This window comes from Hypomesus nipponensis, chromosome 15, assembly GCF_054491055.1.
Source record: "Hypomesus nipponensis isolate SF chromosome 15, ASM5449105v1, whole genome shotgun sequence".
Taxonomy (NCBI): domain Eukaryota; kingdom Metazoa; phylum Chordata; class Actinopteri; order Osmeriformes; family Osmeridae; genus Hypomesus; species Hypomesus nipponensis.
The window spans coordinates 9,952,846-9,974,701 of record NC_140375.1 but is presented as its reverse complement, the minus strand read 5'-3'; the positions used below and the strand labels follow the sequence as shown (position 1 = coordinate 9,974,701).

Below are 21,856 nucleotides of genomic sequence, written 5' to 3'. Positions count from 1 at the left end.
GCTGCCAAAGTGGTTAGGCGTCCAAGCGCCCCATCCTCCAAAACTTCCCAGCCTCAGTGCTTTAACCCCTTCAACGTGATACGGGAAGGTTTCCTGCAAGCAACCCACTTGCACCCGGTACACCTTACATTTTGACATAGGTACCCTCGTCCAGGCTAGTGGATGTGTGGGTGCGTTGTAACGAGTCTGGCCTTCGATTTTACCTTATTGTTTCATTAAAACATTGCGTTTGTAATTTGTAGACATTGTTTTAATCAGCTTTTTTGTTCATACATTAAGCTAATGGGCAATGTGAAAATAAATACTGGACTTCATTTAAACTGGGTTATTTGGCAAGGTTTCCTTAATTTGTGTGAAAAGTTTGTCTATTTTTCTGACAGTGCCTACTCGAAAGGTTAACTGCAGGGCTGCTAATGTCACTGAAAGTTTAAAGGATGTGTGTCATTTGCCAAAGAAGGAGAATGAACTTCCGTCTCTTGCCTTCCTAAAAATACACTAGCATTACGATTCAATTTCTATAAATAGACAAATGCAGACAATACTACAGGAAAAGATGATTGAAGCAGTGTTTATAAAGGGGACGCCTATTGCCATTATGTTGCCAGGTGTGTCTATTTTAAGACTATACAGCAATATTAATGATAATGAATTACGCCTATTAGTCTGTTATATTTCATTTCATTTAGGGTATTCCCAATTCGCTGATCACATTTCAGTTTGTAGTAAATAAATGAACATCTCCTAATCTCAAATGTAAACTCATTGTGGATAAGCAATTGGACTGTTGAACACATGGAAACATATGTTTTTACCTTAATTATTTACCGACAGAGGGCGCACAAGACTGATGAGCTGAAGTACTTAGGTCGAATTTCTGTATGTGTGTGTTTGTGACCGAAGGAGGGAGAGAGAGATTAACCTATAGCCTACTGCACAAGTGGGAAACATTCTGAAATACATAGCATACTAATAATATCGAAGCTTAAGTTGGCTGTAACAGTTGAGCAGTGAGGCAAATTGCAAGGTCAACCTAGAGCAAAGAACACGAGGAATCATCATAATATTCACATAATAAACACATCGATTTTTATTGAAACTGTGAAAGAATTCAACAAAAAAGTTACCCGGACAACCAGCATAAACGAGATAGCCTACCTTTCAATTTTAAATATTATTTATATAGCAAGGTCGATATGCGTTGTGTCCATTTGAGGAGAAATGTTATCTTCCCCGATGTTGGAGTGAATACCTGAGGTTTTCTTATGTCTGTCTTTTGCAGATTATACAGTCAGGTAAATGGACAATTAGGAGCGCTTTCTATTAGGCTATTATTAGTGTTTGCAGCAACTAAACATGGCACACATGTTTCTTTCACGTGTCACAGGTAGGGCAAAATATCACAGATAGAAACATTCACTGTTTCAAACCAACAAGCGCTAAATAGCTTTCATTACAGTATAAGTTGATGTAAAAGGAAAAAAAGCAATGAGTTAAACTCTAAATATTATATACACGCCAATGTACAGCTGAATAAATTAATACCAATTGCATATTCTTGGATCCTTATAGCTTATGTACAGAATTTTCTTTTAATTACATAAATAATTCGGAAACAGTTGTCTGGCAGAAATGACAAGTTCTTATCAATTCATTAAACGGAACGTTCATTTCCCCTCCCTTTTGAAATATATATAGCCTAGTATTTATTTTTGGATGTAGCTTGTTTTCCTCTGTACACGTAGGCCTATCACCTTCAGCTGTCTATATGGGCTAAACTCACACCAATTGTCAATAGTAATGCAGTGCTCTTTAAAAAATAAAACAACAAAACAAAGTAGCCTAAGTCTATTGATTACATTAATAAAGATGTCTTTCTCAAGTTCTAAGACATTGCCACGATTTTGTAACTGGCGTTTTAATACGAACATGCTGTGTTACCGTTAGTAGGCATATGCTGTTGGTATTTTCCTTCGTTTGTCCAAGTTTTAGCCATTACGCTTGAAACTCCATCGCATTTTGGCTTCTTCTATTTTTGAATTTTGACAGTTGTCTGTCTGTTAAACAAAGGGTGGGCTACCCCAAAACATTTGACCTAGAAGTGAGGGTTACTCTCTCCTAAGGCCGGAAGCAAAACTAAAGAGGAATAAAAGCCATTTGGTGTAATGTCCTGGACCTACAAAACGAAAAGTGATATTTCAAGCAAAGTCTGGTGGAATTAAAATTCCAACTCAAATTACTTCGGAGAGTTTCTCGAAGGAGATCTCTCTCTGGCTCTCCAAGCCGCTTACTAGTCTCTGTATGTTCTGGAGTTCGTTGATGGAGTCCTTCAGGGCTGCTTTGGGGGAGCCGTTCCTCACACTCGATCCTGCTTTGTGGTTATGGTGTTCAGGCGCGGGACTTGTTTCCCTGCTGCCGGATTTCGATGACTCGGAGCCTGGGTTTAGGCCACCTGGCAAGCCAGTGGTGAGTAGGTTAGTACTCTGAGGAATGGACACGGGGATCTGGTACGGGTTGAATCGGAGACGAGGACGCGAGTTGCTCAGGAAAGGATTCCTTGAGAGTGAGCTAGCGGTGCTAGTGGCGGGAAGGGCAGATGCCGCGGCTGCTGCGGCCGCCATGTAGGTGTATGGATAAGGAAACAGGCCACCGAAAGTCGGCATTGGAATGCCCTAAAATCGGAAGAGATTGTAGTTAGTACATTGTCTGAAAAGCTTGCGAAACCTTTAAAACATGCAGATGTTTAGCTTGCTAGCAGAGATTTGATTCTGTTAGACGCACTTATTTTGTGAATTACGCACCTAGCTAAATCACATCGGCTATTCTACAGTAAGATCAGGCTGTTGCATGTTTAAGTATAACAGTACCCTTCTACGCCACTGTCATTCAGAAAATAATCTGATGGTCTCTTACCTGAGAGGCCAGCATATGCTGAGATAGATGGAAAGGAAATGGGTTCGGGGTACCCCCTGCACCGGCGGAGAGGTTGCCATTTTCCAAACCACTTGTTCCCGATACCGAGGCCAAAAGATGCCCCATGCCCATTGCAGAAAATGCTCCCGGGCCCATGGCAAACTGTCCGGGGTGAAACAACAGTGGTGATCCGGTGTTTAAAGGGTTAAAAAACTGCTGACTGTGCAAGCCAGACAGAGCGAGGCTTTGTAAATGGCTTGCAGTGAAGTGTGAAGGGCTCTCCGTTTGGACCATCAGTGGGGAGAACCCTTCTTTGCTCGCGCTTATGCCACCGATATCCGAGTCCTTTTTGGACAAATCAGTGGCGTCTTTCCTGTGCCTGCTCTCCGTTTTGTCTTTCTCGAGGTTCCTTATGCTGAATATAGAGTCATTGTGCTTCCTGGCGTCCGAATATTCGTCCTTCTTTTCATGATTAGGCCTATCCCTAATTCGGTCCTCGCATCTCGAGTTGAATGGGGATGGCGGCTCTGGTCCCGGGCTGTTCGATCCAGTACACCGCTCAGGGTCAAGTTCTTGCTCACTGTCAGTGCCCGTTTTTTCATCTGATGACATAATAATATAAACACAATAGAAAGTAAGGCAATAGATAATATATCAAAGATTGAGAAGTGGCAAATCTCACCGAGTTGTGAATATTACAAATAAAATAAGGATTTCTGGCCTATTGTCTTCATTGGCTGATTGGGAAAAAAGCACTTGAAAATATTGAAATGAGAACGCTATTCTCAAACGCACCATTTAAGTATAACAATGTTGTGTCATGATTTAGTGTTAACATGCCCTGTTGGACCATTTCCTTCCCACATGTCAACACGTCGTGTTTTATTTTTAGCAAAGGTTGTGGCAAAGAGTCATGTGTCAAATTATGAATACACAATTAAATTTGCAAACACTATTTTGAAGTCTATGGGAATTATTTTGCAGCTAAAATAGTTGTGTCCTACCTGGAGTGTTCTCATTCATAAACTTAGTGCAAACTTTAGGATTTTTTCTCCCTATGTTAGCCGTTAGCCTTGTCAGAGGTTGGATACCTAATTCCAGTTAGCCTGCAGGTTAATTTAACCTTTTCTTATTAATCTGAAAAGTTTTTGGGGTCGAAAACCAAAGCTTATGAAATATTATGGCGGAGTAATACATAACATTACCAATACAGTTTATATTAGGCTATTTGAGTGTGCTTAATTTACCCTTCACTATTTAAAAAAACACAAGGCTACACATTGCTTACAGTCCCATTTCTGGCCTACATAGGCCCACCTATTTGAGGATAAATGTTCTTACCTCGACTGGTTCGACTTAATCTTAGTGGGCTAGACACAGGTCCTGAGGGTGAGTGGACAGTGTCTCTGCCGGCTGTTGGCTCACTCGAGGAGGCGTCGGAATCACCTCCATCTCGGTCCGCTTTGCATTGATCGTCATACATGCGAAGTGATGGAAGGGTCAACTGCTTCCTATAATTGAGTTGAAGTTTTTAGTTAAAGTATTAAGAAAATCTTCAATAATCAAATTCAGGAGATCATGTGCAAGCCATGGCTAAAGTCGTTTGGCATTCTGCCTCATATTTTAATTGTCATAATTTCCTCAAAGTGGTGTTGAGACTAAATTAAATTACGAAATTGAAACTATTATCTAATTCTGGAAATATTGTAGTGTATATGTGCTATACCTTTTCTCTCTCCTTCCATTTCCAGTATCTCTGAATCCTTTGGCAAAAGGATTGTTGTCTATCTTCAGCTGTGTTATCTAGAGAGAGAGAGGGGAAGGGGGAGAAAGAAAGACAACAAAATGTTACAATAAAAAAAAAGACGTGATAAAAGTGAATATATGATGAATAAAGTAGCCAATTGACGTATAGGTAATGTCATAGGTTGGCAATCTTGGCCTATGGATCATGTGACTTAATTTATTCTGAAATTCTCTCACCAATGCGGTCCGTTAAACAACCCTAACCCTAACCCGAACATAGCCTACTCGTTGTAAATGAAGACACGGTATATTTTGAATTATTGATAAGCTTGATGGCGAGACATTATTCTCAGGAGCCCCATAAAAATCGGCGACTTAATATTTCTCCATAGAAAGCCTAACTTTCAGCCAGAAAGGGAAAGTGGATAACTTCAACAGATGACTGTTTTATCAATAATTAATAATGTGGTTTGGATCACTACTGCTAGAACAGTAGGCAGGTAGTATAGTAGGCAGCCAGTTACACTGTTGCAGCAATGTAGGCCCTACATCGCCTATACCCGAATTTTGCTTACCGAATTGGATAAACTCGAGAGACCCGTTTTTTCCTCTCTTCACCTTGTATGGAACTCTTGAGGAATTCGTGAATTGACCAATCACGGAGCCCACAGGTTTCTTGTCTTGCGTTTACCATCTGTCACGCTTTGATTGCACAGCCTCAGATACTGTGTAGCTCGCGGACAAACTGACGGGCCTAAGTGCCTTCTAATCGATTGTGACTCTTTGCCATAAATTTTACGATAGCAACAAGACCACCAATGCACCCCGAACACAATCACCAAGTGGCTTAACTAGAAAATCAGTCCAGTATAATAATATTGCCATCAAATATATTACTGTCACGATTTAGGAAACCCCAGAATCACACTTTTAATCAATTTATTACTATATTTGTTTTGAATAGCCTACACTATTGGTAAAGTATGGATGTACAATTGACATGGTGTTGCTATAGAGACAACGTAATGGATTTTGATAGTTTGCACATAAATTGTGTCAAAGTACAAGCTTGAACATTTTGACAAAGGCAAGTAAAATTTTAAGAATGGGAAGACCACAATTAAAGACAGATCGAGTGACATCTAAATCAAACACCGATTTGACTTTGCCTACTTGACCTGATGACTGCTCATGAGCATATGTATAGGACTAGACGTACTAAAAGTAAAGGTTTCTCAATTAATCTTACAAATTAGCTAAGCATACTGGAACAAAGCAAAAAAACAGCAAACAGAACAAAATGGCTCCTAATTTTAACCCCTTGTAGGGATAAATACAAAGATACTGTGCAAAGTAATGTTTGGTTTAGTTGGGACTCAAACGTTAACTGTTACTATGTGTGCTTACCTTGTCGTTTTGATAAGCTGTGACAGCAACAAAGTCAGTCTCAGGAAATACATATGTCCTGAAAGTGCTGTAAGGGAGTTTCAAGATGTCGTTGGCTCTCACGATGTGGAATCTTGGTTGGTATTTGTGCATGGAGTTCAAAATCGTCTGAGGAAAGCAAATACACATTTCAATGCAACGGACTTTACTAGGCCTATAGATTTATTTACTGTTCAACTACAATGCATTTTAAGTTTGGGCCTTTCATCACACCTGTTGTTATATGCATTGAGGAGTTAGGCCAATAAGTTTAGCTTGATATGTAGATTTGGTGGTTTTATTGTAGACTATGCTTATCAAGCAGTAAACGAAACAATGATCTGTAGCGTAGAGTATTTAGTTACAGAATGTTTTTTGTCGACTCTAATGTAGTTTACTTAGTTATCGTGCCCTATGTGAATTATAAGACTGGACATTGTCATTCTCGACAAATCAGGCCTAGGCTGAATATTTCTAAATAATGTCAGCAACATAGGCTATTGCATATGCTTCATCTGGCATGTACATGGTTAGATTTGTTTTAAATCGGTTTGTTTGCGCACAGGAGAGTTGAAGACGCACTTTAACGATGGCTTCTATGTATTTACTTTCTTAGCATTAATCATTTCCCTTCACGGACTAGCCTATTTTTATAGTCTGAAAATACAGCATATCAGGTTGGCGATACGGCGGCGAAACGTGCAGAGACCACCGAGTGCATCCACACATTGTTTTTGTTACACACTCAGTCAAGATAAGTTGAAATAAAGATATCAACCCAGACGTCAAAATGTGCTCTGTACGCAGGCTCGCTTATCCATGCCTGCTCCGTCTCCGTGACCCGATTTCTGATGCTTTATCCAACCATGCATTCATGACTCCTGATCGTCTCGAATAATGCTTGAATAGCGACTACATGGAGACTACGTAATGCATGAAACATATAAACAGTAGCCTATGTCAAGAATATGTCGCACTTCATGACCCGTCAGACTTATAATATTCTACAGGAGTATTTGAAAACATATATAGGCCTCAGTAAGCAGTTGCAATAAAAATGGAAGTGTCACATTGTCAGAATCTTCGGTAAATATCCAGTTAACCATATTAAGTGAAAATAGTATGCTTCCATATCATTATGCATAAATCATTAACATCACATTATCATAATCTAGCTTCTAATATTAACTCGTATTGCATATTACATAGCTAATATTTTAATTAGGTTACTCATGAATTGAGCAAACGAGATTCGTGCGTAAATGGACGTATAAAGTCGAGTACTTACAAATCCATGCTTGTCAGATATATTATTTGTCAGCTTCAGTTTATGAAAAGCAACAGGCTTGGCCATCCACTGTTCTCCCGTTGCTGGACTATCCGGGTGAATGTACATTCGCTTGGGCATCTCAGGGTCGGCTTTCCCAGCTACCATCCAGCGCGAGTTGTGGAACTTGTAGCGGCAGTCATCGGCAGCGACTATGTCCATCAAGAGAATATACTTCGCTTTTTTATCAAGACCATTGATTCTCACTTTAAAAGGGGGGAACATTCTCCTGAAAGAGAAATATGTCAGCGTGGAATTAGCTCAGTGGTTCATAAACAATGTGTTTCAAAGTAATATAGGCTACCTAGCCTACACAAAACATTGATGACAACAAATAAATCATGTTTTTGTAAATTCCATGTAGCCTACATTGCCAGAAGATAGAAAACATTTAATATCCTACATTAATTACATTTTCAGCAAATGATTAGCAATACCCCAAACAAAGTATGCCAGTTCTATATTAAATGTATGGTGTGCTTAACAATTTCAATGTGAATGTCATTAGGATACGTCTGATTTCAGCTAAATGTCATGCCACTATTAGCCCCACTTGATCAGAATCCCAATCCACTTTTTCAAGTGACAGTCTGTTTACAAATCCAGAAGCTCAACTGTCATGACAGATTATTTTATTTATTTATTTATTTAGCATATTTTCTTTAAATACATGTTTGCAATAGGCTATGTTATGCACCACTTACCAATTGCCTACACTTTTGATGATCGACCATTTCTTAAAAGGTGCAATTGATAGCCTATTTTACGGAGAATCAATAAGCTATTGTTTAACACACCGATAACAGACTACAAGCTACTTTTTTTACCGTAGCATATAGCCAAAACAAATATAGTAGCCTTTTAAAACAATATTCTTTGATTTAACACTATGTAGATGATTAATAAACTCGATTTTCATTGGTAAACGAGGTCACAAAAACATGCGTCGAGTTGGTGGGTTTAGGCCCTGAACTGAATTACGTTTCTTTTGTCAACCACTCATCTGTTAGATATTTTGTGAAACAAAATGCGAAGCTTTTACCAGGAATACTTGGGTACGTTATATGTACTACATGTACGTAATATGTCACATATTTGGGTCATACTCTTACCTTCCAGATTTGGTTATAACCATCTCTGTTCCTATTTTGTGAAACTGATCCCATAGATCCTTGGCTTCCAGTGTGACTTTTGGATCGTCATCTACCTCTTCATCGGGTTCTAGGCTCTTAAGACTGCGGAGGTGAGCCGCCTGATGGTGGTGGCTCAAAGCCGGATGGAGCCCTGCTTCCGCGGCTCCAGCAAGAGCGTGGTCCGAAATCGGCTTTGTGAGTGCCCCTGGAGGCAAAGTGAGCGCCGGGAAGAAGGAAGGCTGCGCGGCCGCTAGGAAAGCTGACATAGGGAAGTCGGTCGGCCGGTGAGCGTGGAAAGGGTGATAAGCCATGGCAGTCCCTGTAAAAACTGGATCTCTCATCGGTGCATCCAAAAATAATAGTGAAATAATATACAGTGGTACAAAACCCCAGCAAGAAATCTGTAGGTCCGTCTCCAGATAAATGTATTTTGCAATAAATAGCCTACAGAAGTAATTCTGAATTGTGAAGGCAATCAGGGCGTATTTAAGTAAAAACCGGAATGGTAGTCTTAAACTACTGCGTAAACTCCCCGTTGCTGGTACTTCCACAGAGTCCCGCAATATTATCAGTTAAAGTGAAAAGGCTATAACGAAGCTATGAGAGCGGAATCGGCTTCCCTGTCTCTCCACCGGTCGCTCTCTGAAAAATAAGATGTCTCTCTCGAAAAGCTAAAGCAATCATTCCACGCGGACGCGGAGTTGAAATGGTGAGATGTTGCCCCGTTCACTGTAGAACTGTGACTATCTCACATGTCCTTCCTGCCTCGATCCCAACACTAATGAACCAAGCCCCTTTGATTGCTGATTTTACGCTTTCTGGACCAATTGTGGGCCTCTATAGGCGTGGTTTTGACAGCTCAAGGCAGACTCGAGGAGAAGGGGGTGGACAAGAAGGTGTCGGAAGCATTAGCAGTAAGAAAACATGTCAACAGAATAAAATATTAACCAATGACAGGAAAGATCGGGAAATCCCACCCCCATCTCCAAGCCAAACACCGGGTCAGCCCTCAATTCTTGCCGGTGGAGACATCACCTCGGTCGGTTTGCGCTTTATAATCCCGATGAGGTACTCCTACCTTGTCCGCAGCAACTTACATTCCCGAAAGAGTACCCGAGTGGCATTTAACGTTTATAGCTTTACATTTGCTGTAATTATGTGGATAAATGTTATGTGTAGGCTACCGTGTATTTTATATTTTCATTGAGCCTGGGCTACAGCCTAGCTAAAACCTTTTTTTCTTTTTTTTCAGATTCGCTGCTTGATTGTGAAAAGTGTTTTGTTTTGTGTTAGTCAATCCTCCCATAGGCTATGCCATTTCGATTCTTTATCCAGCCTATTGTTGAAAAATTATAGCCTAGGCTTCTCGGTGTGTGTATATAGCCTATATTTAGCCTTAATTGTAGCTAAATCTTCACTCAGATGACTTGCCTTTATGCTGTTGCTAAGGTAAGGAATTCTATATTTCCCTGCTCCTAAAGGTTAGATATTGGAATTAAGTCATAACATTTCAGAATATTACATTTCCGCGACTCGCTGCCGTCATGAACAACTTCACGGGAGAGACAGACGCTAATAAACCGGACATTGCCTCTTTAAAGAAAGCCCCGGGTCATTCGAAAAGCGCACTTTCTGCGTCGAGGAAGAAAACGATGAATGAATTGCCAGACAAAAAGGGACAGTAAATGTGGTGAGTGCTTACTTAGATGCATTCAAAACGATGTATTTGCCCTTGAGCCTAGTTTGTGGGTGCAAAGTCTTCAAGGAATACAGACTATACATAGGCTACTATTCATATTTGTTTTGCAAATTTTTGCAAACATTTTATTATTAGTTTGAGCTTCAGAAGAATAACATCTATAAATGGTTAGTCATATTTCTTGCGTCTCGGTAAACTATTTATTGCATAGTCAGGAGGAGTCAGGAGTCATGTGCAAGGGCACATCAGCGTCCTGACTCGCATGGACAGATTGTTGGTCAAACCACATACAGCAAGCTACATAGCACACTAAAGACTGCTGCTCGACCCCCAAGAAGACCGGCTTGGTCTGAGCGCTGTTGTGTGCGCCTTTAAGAAATCCATTCTTGGGCCCCTTGATCAACTTCGGTTCAGTTTGTTAAAGAACCGCTTGGCGCCAGTCGGCTGACGTACCACAATAAGAGCAGTCTCTTGTCACTTCATATTTACTCTAAAATCCTTTAGCAGCGCTTTCCAATCCCCTCACCATTCACGCCAAAGCTGAGGCTTATGCTCGAGTTTTAGGCTGAGAATGCTCTCGCCGTGATTATTACTTCGCGTCAAAATGTGAGAATTTGGATAAACAGGGTTTCTGTCTAGATCTGATCCGGGGAGACATGCTTTGATCTCCGCCGTAGACTTTATAGTTTTGGCTCTACTCCCTCAATCCAAAACATCGTCACTTCGACATAAAAACTGAAACAAAAACTGATAATCCCTCCGAATGAATCTGTCAGAGACAAACGGCACATTTCCGATTAACCCCTTAAACGTCAGCATTTTGTATAGCCTGTGTCTGTTTTCCTTTTGTTTAAACAGAAAACATTCATCAAAGTTATAAACTATGCATAATTTATTATATATATATATATATATATATATATATATATATATATATATATATATATATATATATATATATATATGTGTGTGTATATATATATATATATATATATATATATATATATATATATATATATATATATCAGAAATGGTTAGACCTACATATCCCTGCGTATATAGCCTATATATATTTAGAGTGTGCACTCGTTGTGACTATAGGCTAATGCACATTGTACTTTATACTTACAAGTTGCATCGTGGTTATAAATGTGTTTCAAAATAGTTATTCACGAATGGAAAACTAACGTCTTCGGATGATCTAGCTAGGGTTTGTAAGGCACTTGTTGCTTTACTGATGGTGGTAGAGCTGGCACCATAATCATGTTGTGAGATGTTATTTAGGCTACAATAAAATAAATACACTTTATGTAAATGTAGCTATCCAAAATATATGTTTATGCCTTGTTCCCGCTTTTTGGAGCACAGATGAAATGATCACAGGTGCACAGAAAGTCATTTTCGTTGTAGGCTACCATTGTAAAAAAACAAAAAAACATAGTGAACACATTTCACTATGGTTCTGAACTTCTATGGGTCGTTTGCTATATTTGACACTCCTGAGTCAATCGATGAGAGCAGGTCCTTAATATAGTTCACAGTTTTCAAATCATTATTTTAATTTGACTTTTTATTTTCAAACCTATAGTTTTAGCCTATCTCATCCTGAAACTCAGAGGGTGTAGATATCTGTGAACACGTTCAAGTCACAGGTGCACACAAATGAAATAAACTTGCTTGGAATAAACAAGTATCCTAAAGCAGCACACTTCCTTATCCACGCACATTAAATAGCCTACATTTGAATAAGGAAATATCTTGCTGCATACTTGGCTTCAGGTCATTGAAGTGAGACATTCTCTATCCAAACAGATGCTTCTGTCAGACTTCGGAGCCACATTCTGAGTGGGAAAAAAGATTAGCAACACACAGAATGTTAATGGGTTTCGATGTATATACTTAAGGAATTGATTACATCAACAATGGTTTTGCAATTACGCTCCATTTGTTTGCTCTGTGTATCCTCAATGTACACATTTAAATAGACAATTATGCAATCAACCGACGCGAGGTTCTTCCAGATGACTAAAACCTCGTCCCTGCTCAGTTAAGTAAAATGTTGCTTATGTACCCAACACTGAACTCAATGGTTGCCTCGACACCTATAAGGCAATCTGACTAATACGAAGTTTTATGAAGAATATTTCAAATAATTCTGGAACCGGAATATAATGTAGTTGGTCTACAGCTTACAACCTTTGTCCTTAGCTCAATCGAATTGCCAACGTTAGGTAAAAATGCACGGAAAAGAATATGCGGCGCCACGGGATCATTCGGAGACCCGTGTTATTGATACGCTGCAGACTCTCTAATTAGGAAATAACGGGGCACTGTACGCCTTATTTGTCTATAACACGGTATTGTTCTTTTTTTCACCCTCTACATTGTTACTCTTCACTTTCATCTTTTCATTTTCTCTTCCCATCTCGCTGCATCATCTCTTCTGCTATATTTAGCCGGTAGACTGAGGCCTTGGCGCCAGACCGTTTAAGACCTGTCAAAGTCCCTCATATTTCCCCTTGTCACATGTATACCCAGCGCCTCCTCTAGCTACCACCAACCCCCTCTCCTCTTTCTTCCCCATCGCTCTTTCATTCTCTCATTCTCGCTTTACTCCCCTTCTCCGACTCTCTCTCTTCCTTTCACTCGTGCACCCTCTCCCTCCTTCTGTCTCTCTCTCTCTCTCTCTCTCTCTCTCTCTCTCTCTCTCTCTCTCTCTCTCACTCTCTCACATACACACACACACACACACACACACATATGCCTGTTTACGTTTTTCTCCATTTCTTTTTTTCTAATTAAAGCCGTGGATTTAATCACTTTCTCTCGGCCTCTGCGAACTCGTAATTTGCTAGTGTCCGTGCTGGCCTTGTCTCATTGACCCGTGTCAGCGGGACTGCCTGTCCGCTGTCCTGTTCGCTCGACCAAATTACGACAGATTGATGGAAAATGACAAGTCTCAGTAGCAGTATCCCCCCACAGCCCCTCAGCGCACGCCATTCCCCTGGTGTTATGCACCATTCGAAATAAAGCTCGCTACCTTCCACACCAGAAAATGCATAGACAGATTTTGCAGAGCTTTACACTTCTTGGTAAAATGATCCTTCAAAAAAGTTAGCTAATATCGGATAATCAGTGTCATTACGATGAATGCCTAACCGATTGGTGCCTGATCATCCAATACGACACCCCGATCAGCTCAATCCAGGAGTATATGACTATTGTAGTTCATTTTTTTCCGCCTACGATTGGTCTGTTTACCCGACGTGCTCATTAGTTGAAAAGCACTCGCCTTGAGAAAGAGCACCTATCTCAGGTAACAGGTGGGGGCGCTAAAATTACCCATGGGAATCCAGGAACACCTCTCTCCCATTAAGACTCACAGAAAACATTCAATTTCGGTAGCCTATCTACACTATACAGTACACCAAATTAGGTTGACACCCTTACAACCCCGAACCTCTTTAGCCATTGTTTAGAAGTTTATGAAGTGTAATCAATGCTTTTGGTTGAGAGAAGGTTGTTCCTGTCTTATGTAAACGTTTTAGTTTTTAACGTCACGCCCTTTTGTTGGCACAGACAAAGCCTATTGAAACCATTTAAAGTTCTTGTATTTTATTGTATTTTTTATAAATTCTTGGTCGAGGCTATCAGCTGGATTTCTAACTCGTGAAAATCACAATGGAAAACGAAATGTGACGGAGTAGCTAGTCCTGTTTCCCAATGGCTATGGTTTTGGTTAGGCTATATGAATTTTTAAAAGTTGATATGCTTTCATGTCTTTTTTGACAGGCAAGTCCTGGCAACACGTTGAAGGTGTGGAAATCTCCAAAACTTTAGGGACATTCCCAGCACTTCCTGCATGTGGCCATCCCTCTCCTCCCGGCTCCCACACTTCTGGTTGCGCCTCTTCTGTGCTGCCGGTGGGTTGCGTATTCAATTAGAGTCTGAGTCACGACACTGGTATAATTACCATAACTCCTCTTTGGTCAATTAAAGTGATAATAAAAGGAAAATATGGCAGAGTACAGAAAATGTTTTTCGAATGTGACCATAAAGCGTATAGCCTAAAAGCACCCGCTAGTATATATCTAGGCTATATATAATCTGTTATAAAATCAATTAGCCTATGACGCACTGGAGAGTTGAGTGACAAGTGCTAGGCCTACCTGTTTGATTCCGTTGATAAAGAGTTTCCCGTGCTTAGAATATAATGTGTGTGTTGGAATGCATATTCAAAATAGATCGGCAAAGGTTAATGACGAGCCATGTAAACACTAAACCGGCCAATAAATAAAACACCACTATTTGGTCTATAATTATGCAACATTTTGAGTGATAGTTCATGCAGACATGGCGTATGAGTAAAATCATGTCAAAATGTAGGAAACATATTAGTTTTAATTTGGAATGATTCTTACACCTGAAGCTTATTAGGTGTAGATAACCTGTAGTTTCATTATCTTATTGGTCTACCGTTAAACAAGTGTTTATCGCTGATTCATGGAATTTTGATGTCTGAGAAGAATTTCACACTTCAGCTGCAGCCTATCATGCCCTTTATCGTCGTCAAGATAAGGTGATCTAATCGAAGTCTTCAGTAACAGACGCATTACGGTCCTTTACTATTGAAACCTTTCTGACAATGATTTACGCTGTCTGTGCTGCAGAAGTAAATAGCCTGCAGACTTAGTTGTTGCGTTGATTTTCTTTCTCATTCCTTTCTTCCATCATCCTTGCCTTGGTGATCTGGATAAAGTTGGTAGTTTAACTTTAGTCCCTCGGCGTTACTAATTTGAATCTAGACAATTGTCTATTTACTTAGTAGTAGTGTAGCCTATTTAAAGGATAGCACAAATACTGGTGATCTGGATAAAGTTAGTAGTTTAACTTTAGTCCCTCGGCATTACTAATTTGAATCTAGACAATTGTCTAGTTACTCAGTAGTAGGCTAGTGTAGCCTAGTTTAAGGATAGCAACAATGCCAATGGAATACAGAAGCCAGTGCTATGTAAACCTTGAAGATGTGCTATGTGTATTTAAATAATCAGTTGGTTTTCCGAGATTTACGTAACATTACTCAAACGAAACGTAAAAGCCCATGCAACATTGATTTGAGGTTAACACGTTACTCGTTAAAATGGTGGATTGTTCAGAATTTGATTTCCAACTTGACGGCAACATTTAATCGTATTAAAGGCGATGCAAAATTACATGAGGTCCGGGGGAAATTATGTTATTCATATCATACTTCTATTTAATGAGAGAAAAAGCACGGCTGCGTGTTGGATTTAGAACTGCCTCTCACATGATATTCTATCATTGAATTAGAAATAAGTGTACACATAGCCTGAACATAATCTTGTTCAAAATAACGCGATTATAGCTGTCCATATGCGCCTATTTATGACAACGTTCTCAACTCAGCATTGGCAAATATTTTCACCTTATTTCAGCACTTTCACCTCAACACATTTCACCACTTACCTATTTTAAAGTAATCATTGTTAAATTAAGTTATGGAAAACGACGGTGTGTTCGTGTGAAACATGCTAGACAAGAATGCAAACACCCCGAAGACATTCTGTATACTGTTTAGGGTGTAACATTATAATTAAACAAAGCGCCAATATCCATCAAATGTCTGCTACAAGCATTACATTTATATAATTTTTTTCTGCATAATCCTTGCCCTCCAACGACAAAAATAATATGGTCCCTGATTGATTTCAAATGTCAAACGACTGCCACTAATGAAGTTACCAAAGTCATACATCAGTTCAAATATCCAGTTTTAGACTCAAATAACCAGTTGCATGGGAGTTTGCAGACTAATTTACACACCCGTAAAATGTGTTTCAGCCTATGTAAATTTATTTAGACGTGGGGAAAAAGTGTTAATGAACAGACATCAGTATCATTTTTGTTGTTTTGAGAAAGGTTGATGTTGTATTTTATTATCTAATTGCGAGCAAATAAGGCTTTATTGAGAATTTCAAAAAATCTCTAGATTTGCCAAAAACGGTGTAAGTCATTGTATTTCAGTAGCCTACTACGTTTGATAAAGCCATGCTGATTTCTTCAAAAAGTTATACATCTGTGGCACCACACTCCATCATAGCTTCCTCTTCATGTACCCTCTCTGGCCTCTTCATTCACAGGGTGGGCAGAGAATGGCCATCAGGGAGAGAGGGTGAGACCTGTTGGCGCTGCCAGCCTGGGCATTGGGCCTTCTGGGAGCCATTGGCATGCAGGGCAGCATGTTTCTGTGAAGTGCAACAGGGCTCCAGTGTCCACACAGGTCAGGGGAGAGTGCCAGGGCTCGCTGGCATGGCTCATTTTGCTAAAACCCATTCATACACACCCATAGTTTCAGAGTCATGGCTCATTTTGCTAAAACCCATTCATACACACCCATAGTTTCAGAGTCATGGCGGATTTGGCTCATCTCAAAGTAAGTGCCCACTGAAACACAGGAGGCTTGCTCGGATGCACAAACACATGTAGCAGCTTGCGGGGTGGACCACCTTCTCACTTGCTATTCCTGCTTATGCTATTACAGTATGTTGACATTCATTTTTCAGAGAAAAAGACACAACCTTAGCAAGCTCTGTGTATAAGTACATGCTGGTAAGTATGAAATGCATTGTACTCACTGGGATTGGTACACAATAAATGACTGTTTGGATAAGAGCACACTGGTGGTGTCAGCTTTTGTCACTGATAACGGCATATTTTCTTGGTACAGGTTGGGCTGTTCACTTGAATGTTGTGAATGCTGAAGGATGTAATTTAATCACAATTGGCTCGTTCATTTTAGGTTAAATAATACAGTATTTCCAATACCAAACTGAACATTGTCATAATATGTAAACACAATTATCCAGTAACAGTGGTGACAACACAATTGGTTTCATGTTTTAAGAACTATAAACACATTTCCCTAGTCTTATTTTACTTTAATTAATGTTAAGCAAATAATGACTTAGTATTTTACAAAGCATTACAGTCAATATCAAGCATGTTCTGCATTACCGTGAATAAAGTCATGCCCTTTTCTGTAACATGCATCATTATGACAACGGTGGCACATAGTTGTTCTGATGAGAGAAAGGGATATATAATTTAACTTTATACAATTCTCTTTAAATGAAAACAAACCAGCACAAAGAACATTTTCAGAACCCGTTTTTGTTAGCTAATGTGCCTTTTATTTTCAATAGTGCATCAGGCATTGATCAAGTCATATGTGGTATGCTCAAGTATAGCGCAAACTCATTTAGACTGTTAGAAAAGCAAGCTGGCAAATAGTGGGTTTAGGTTCAACGACAGATGACATTTTCTACAGCACATGCCTCCGGCTACATCGTAATCCAAAATGATGACATCAGAGGAAGATAGTGACACCAAAGGTTACCCACAGAAACCACGGTGACTTACAAAATACATTCTAATCATATTAATGAAAAAAAGGAATTGGTCACAATTTTCAAATATAGCAAGCAGCTACACTTTTCTCAGACGGTTAGCAACTACAGGTAACTGAGTCCAATTAATAATCTAAAGTGAGCTATGGGAAATATGTTAGATTATGTAAACTAAAATTAAAGCCCATCTAAATGCAAAAAGCAAAAATATTTTCACTGGTTTCATTCACACGTACACACAGATGGAAGGGGGCGTGGTCAGAAATAAAATAATTTGCTACACACAGGTACAACGTTAACAACAGATCATCAGACACGCTAACTCAAACACACACACTCAGATCAGCCGGCAGGCCAGAACACTGTCTAGCTGCCCTGCAGACTGTACACACACACACACCAGGCCAGGTAGGACCACGAGCCACTCTGCGGGGGGAGAAGAGAGAGAGAGGACCATGGCAACATCATTTACCAGGTCATCATCACAAACATGGAGTGGTCAGACACTCACAGAGGCTTATCATTTGAAATGAGGTCACTGTCTACAACACAAAGGGGCCTTTTAACGGAAGTGCGCAAGTTTGAAATGTTGCCAACAACACATTGCTATCTGAATATAACGAGGTGGTCTGTGTGCCCCCTGGATTGTCTTGTGTAGTCGTGGAGGGGCAGGCAGGGTTGCAGGGAGTAGGGCTGCTGTCTAGGGGAAGCAGGACTGCTGTCTAGGGGAAGCCGGTAGGGAACAGGCTGAGTGGCTGGTTCTCATTGGTGGGCAGGGGCGAGCGGTAGCCCTCAAAGTTCCGGGGGATGCTGCCGCTGGTGGAGCCGGAGCTGTTGCTGAGCGTCTCAATGCTGCCCTCCCTCTGGAGCTCTGTGGAGGGAGGGAGAGAAGAAGAGAGGGAGAGAGGGAGAGAGAGGAGAGGGGATAGAGAGGGAGGATGACATCAGGTAACAATTATGCGTTGTGAGCACATTAATAATGCCACACAAATTTATTATTTTCAGGGTTTGTAAGCCCACATTCGGAAAGAAAGACAAATGCTCGAGTGTGATTAGCTCATCAGCGCTTCTCCTTGAACACCATTTTCTCGTCTCCACTCTCTCCTTGTTTGGTTTGAGGAAGGCCATACAGTAAATCAGAGGTCCTTGCTCCCCTAAGAGAGAGGAGGCCTGCACATGTGCCCGACACAGCCCAGGACAACACGCTCTCCCGAACACCTATGAGTCATCTCCGCTGTCGAGCATCCCGGACATCCATCAGAAGATGTATCTGATCCCAGTGAACACACAACCCCCCCCCCCCCCCCCCCCCTCTGACCCACTATGCTGGGGGAGGAGGGGCTCTGACAGTGTATGCCAGCTCCCTCCACCACCATACCTCACCCCACCCCTTACTATTATTGGAAACGTCCGTGGCCATACGGAACATATTACAGATATTACATGCCGTAAAACATGTCTGTCGATATATGTATGCGTGGAATGGTATGTGCGGCAGTGGAGAATAGTTGGTGATGTATGTGGTGCATTTTGACATAGATCAGACATATACCTGTCATGTTGTCAGCGTCGTATTTTATCTGTTATTGCGGCTCTCCCACTAAACGATGGTGGGCAAACGGTATGGGTGCGTGCCGGTGAAACAACATACTGTACGCACCCACAAACAAGCTAAAAATACACACGTCGGCCAGTTTACACAGGGTGCGCGTCACATGGAGAGAGTCCAACAGTCCAACATAACACAAGTGGTTTGACACCTGTGCAAAATTTAGGGCCCATAGATCTGTACACGGACGGATGGAGGGATCCAGATACACACACAGTGTCAGTGTCTCTGTTCTCCTACAGGATGAATGGGAAGTCCTGGTAAAGGCTGCTGACCTCATATCCAAGCTGTCAGTGGGGTACAGGACGGATGTGTGTGTTGTAGGAGGGGTGCGGCTAACATACCCCTGCGACAGGAGCCTATAAATCCAAGCGTGGAGACTGGAGGGAGAGTAAAGCACACCAGACAACGATGGCCTCTGCTAGGGCTGGCACACAGCATAGGCCCAGAGACGGCCCACAATCCAACTCAACACTACCCAGTACTCCATATACACCCTCAGCTCATCACTGCAATGTGTCATTCAGAATCACTTTAATCCAACCAGTGTGATAAATGAAATATGTTCTCAGCTGAGGTAACGTTCAGGGTTGGTGGGAATATGAATGAACACACAGATCCTTCACAAAGGTCATCCAATCAGGTGCCCTCTTCTCCGTGATCAAGCAGGACATCTCCCTTATCAGTTCGACCCCAGAGTGTTAAACCAGCACGTAGTAAACCACAGCGATTAGGTCGGCCAGAACGCAAATCTGTCGACTTGGCATCCCGGCCTGGGGTTATCCAACCTGCTCTGGGCCGAGCGCTGCCCTTCCTAGCATGTCTTCCCACCTCCTGAGCACTTTCTAATTTGCCACAGTACATGCAGAGAAAAACACCAGCACAGCTGAAGCTGCCCAGAGTAATCCCAGGGGTTGGTGACTGCAGTTCCACACACACACACACACACACACACACACACACACACACACACACACACGCGCACACAGAGAGAGAGAGAAAGAGAGAGAGTGGTGGGGATTTATCAGTAAGCAGATCCCAGTCAACTGTAATGATATCACTTTCCTGGGTCTTGAGGCATGCAGAGGTGGTGGCGGCACCCAGACTGAGCCCAGCAAACACCTCTCCCCCTGCCTCCCTCCCTGGCTGCCTTCACCTCAGCCTCATTCCTGCCTCCAACATAGCCTCTGCACTGCCTTTGACAGCCTGGCTCCAACTCCGCCTGCCTGCCTCCAATACAGCCTCCTTCCTCCTCCAGCCTGCCTCAGACCCAGAATGCCTGACCTTAACCCCTAACCTTTATGCTAACTCCTAGCCTAGTGCAGACTATCTCCAGTGTAAGCAGTGTTATTGTAGACGTTGCAAGCTGCTGAACACCCTGTGTAAAGCCCCCGAGGTGTCACTAGTGCGGCCCTAATCCACCTCATTGGGAGACTGCTAGGAGCCATTCAGTGAGAGGCGTTGGTCTTAACCTTTCACGCCCCTCACACAATCCCACAGAGCTCTCATGTTGGCCATCTTTTGTTCAAGGGGGAGTGAAGTCACTGTGTAACACAATACGGTCATTAAGCTGGAACTTTCCTCCAATGGGACTTAAATGTCCATTAAATGCACATTCGGTACAGAGGCCCATGAGGGAATTGAACCTGTGATTATTCAGCTGCACCCCAGCACACTGAGCCACTGGACTATATGGTTCTGCAGAGAGTTGTATCTTCAATGTGGGCGAGCCTAATTCTTAGATAAGGATGTAGAAGCACTGAGAGAAAGCCTTTGATGATAAAAGATTGAGCTATTTCAGAGCTAGTGTCTCAATCCAGCAGGGATGGAGTTAAGCTCAATGGCAACTAGCAATAACACTGCGCCCCCGCCCTCACAGTAAATACCTCATTACCAAGTGGACTGTGGAAATGTCCAGAAATGGTCCAGCCTCAGCTGGGAATGGTCTTAATCCTCTTACATTCCCCTCTTCTCACTTCAGCCCGACACACACACAAGTACACGCACACGCACACACACACACACGATGTACACACACAAATACAATAAATGAAAAAGCCTTTTAAAGGGAAACATACTAAATATATACCCCCCGCCCACCACACACACACACACACACAAACAAACACACACACAAACAACATACACAAACACCATACACAAACACCCCCACCCCCATTGGGAGCCTGTTAGTGGCGTGCATGTCTGTTTGCGGTGGTGGGACTGTATTGAGTTGAGCGTTACGGGCAAGGGGGGGTGGTGGTGGAGGAGAGAGGCGGAGATCAAAGAGAAAACAAAGGGGCTCTTAATCAGTGGGTCTCTGCCAGTGTAGAAGGGAGAGAGGGCATAGAGAGCCAGGCTTGAGCAGGCCCAATGTGTGCCTCCCTCCCTCTCTCAGGGTCTGGGATGAGGGCAGTAACCCACACCGATACTATACTTATCCTGGCTGATTGTTTTTGTGTTTTAACTTTAATCTCACCGTTGGCCCCAGCTGGCACTGGTTAGAGCTCTCACGTCAGACTCCCACTTCCCCCTCCATGCGTGTGCACACACACACACACACACGATAGACACACAGAC

At 41.7% G+C, this 21,856-nt stretch overlaps 2 protein-coding genes and 1 long non-coding RNA gene across 5 annotated transcripts in view; 1 reads left to right on the top strand and 2 right to left on the bottom strand.

The window, feature by feature from the left end:
• Positions 1-1,058: 1,058 nt before the first annotated feature.
• On the bottom strand, positions 1,059-9,405 carry tbx2b (T-box transcription factor 2b). Its single transcript, XM_084673588.1, is given in 8 exon segments — positions 1,059-2,261; positions 2,263-2,669; positions 2,911-3,512; positions 4,252-4,421; positions 4,637-4,713; positions 6,064-6,210; positions 7,370-7,637; positions 8,521-9,405. Coding segments are annotated over 8 exon segments (2,061 nt in total). The 5' UTR covers positions 8,883-9,405; the 3' UTR covers positions 1,059-2,233.
• Positions 9,406-9,545: 140 nt separating this feature from the next.
• Positions 9,546-16,928, top strand: LOC146257446 (uncharacterized). 2 transcript variants are annotated; one of them, XR_014729883.1, is made up of 4 exons: positions 9,565-9,609; positions 9,794-10,231; positions 14,033-14,163; positions 16,402-16,928. It is a non-coding gene; the product is annotated as an uncharacterized LOC146257446 (long non-coding RNA). The 2 variants fall into 2 exon arrangements; XR_014729882.1 differs by having other exon boundaries at positions 9,546-10,231.
• Positions 16,929-17,425: 497 nt separating this feature from the next.
• bcas3 (BCAS3 microtubule associated cell migration factor) overlaps positions 17,426-21,856 on the bottom strand; it is a 196,270-nt gene continuing 191,839 nt past the window's right edge. For both annotated transcript variants that reach the window (XM_084673585.1, XM_084673584.1), the window contains exon 24: positions 17,426-18,538. In XM_084673585.1, the coding sequence (XP_084529711.1) occupies positions 18,390-18,538 (149 nt within the window). In that variant the 3' untranslated portion in view covers positions 17,426-18,389. The remainder of the gene's footprint in view (positions 18,539-21,856) is intronic.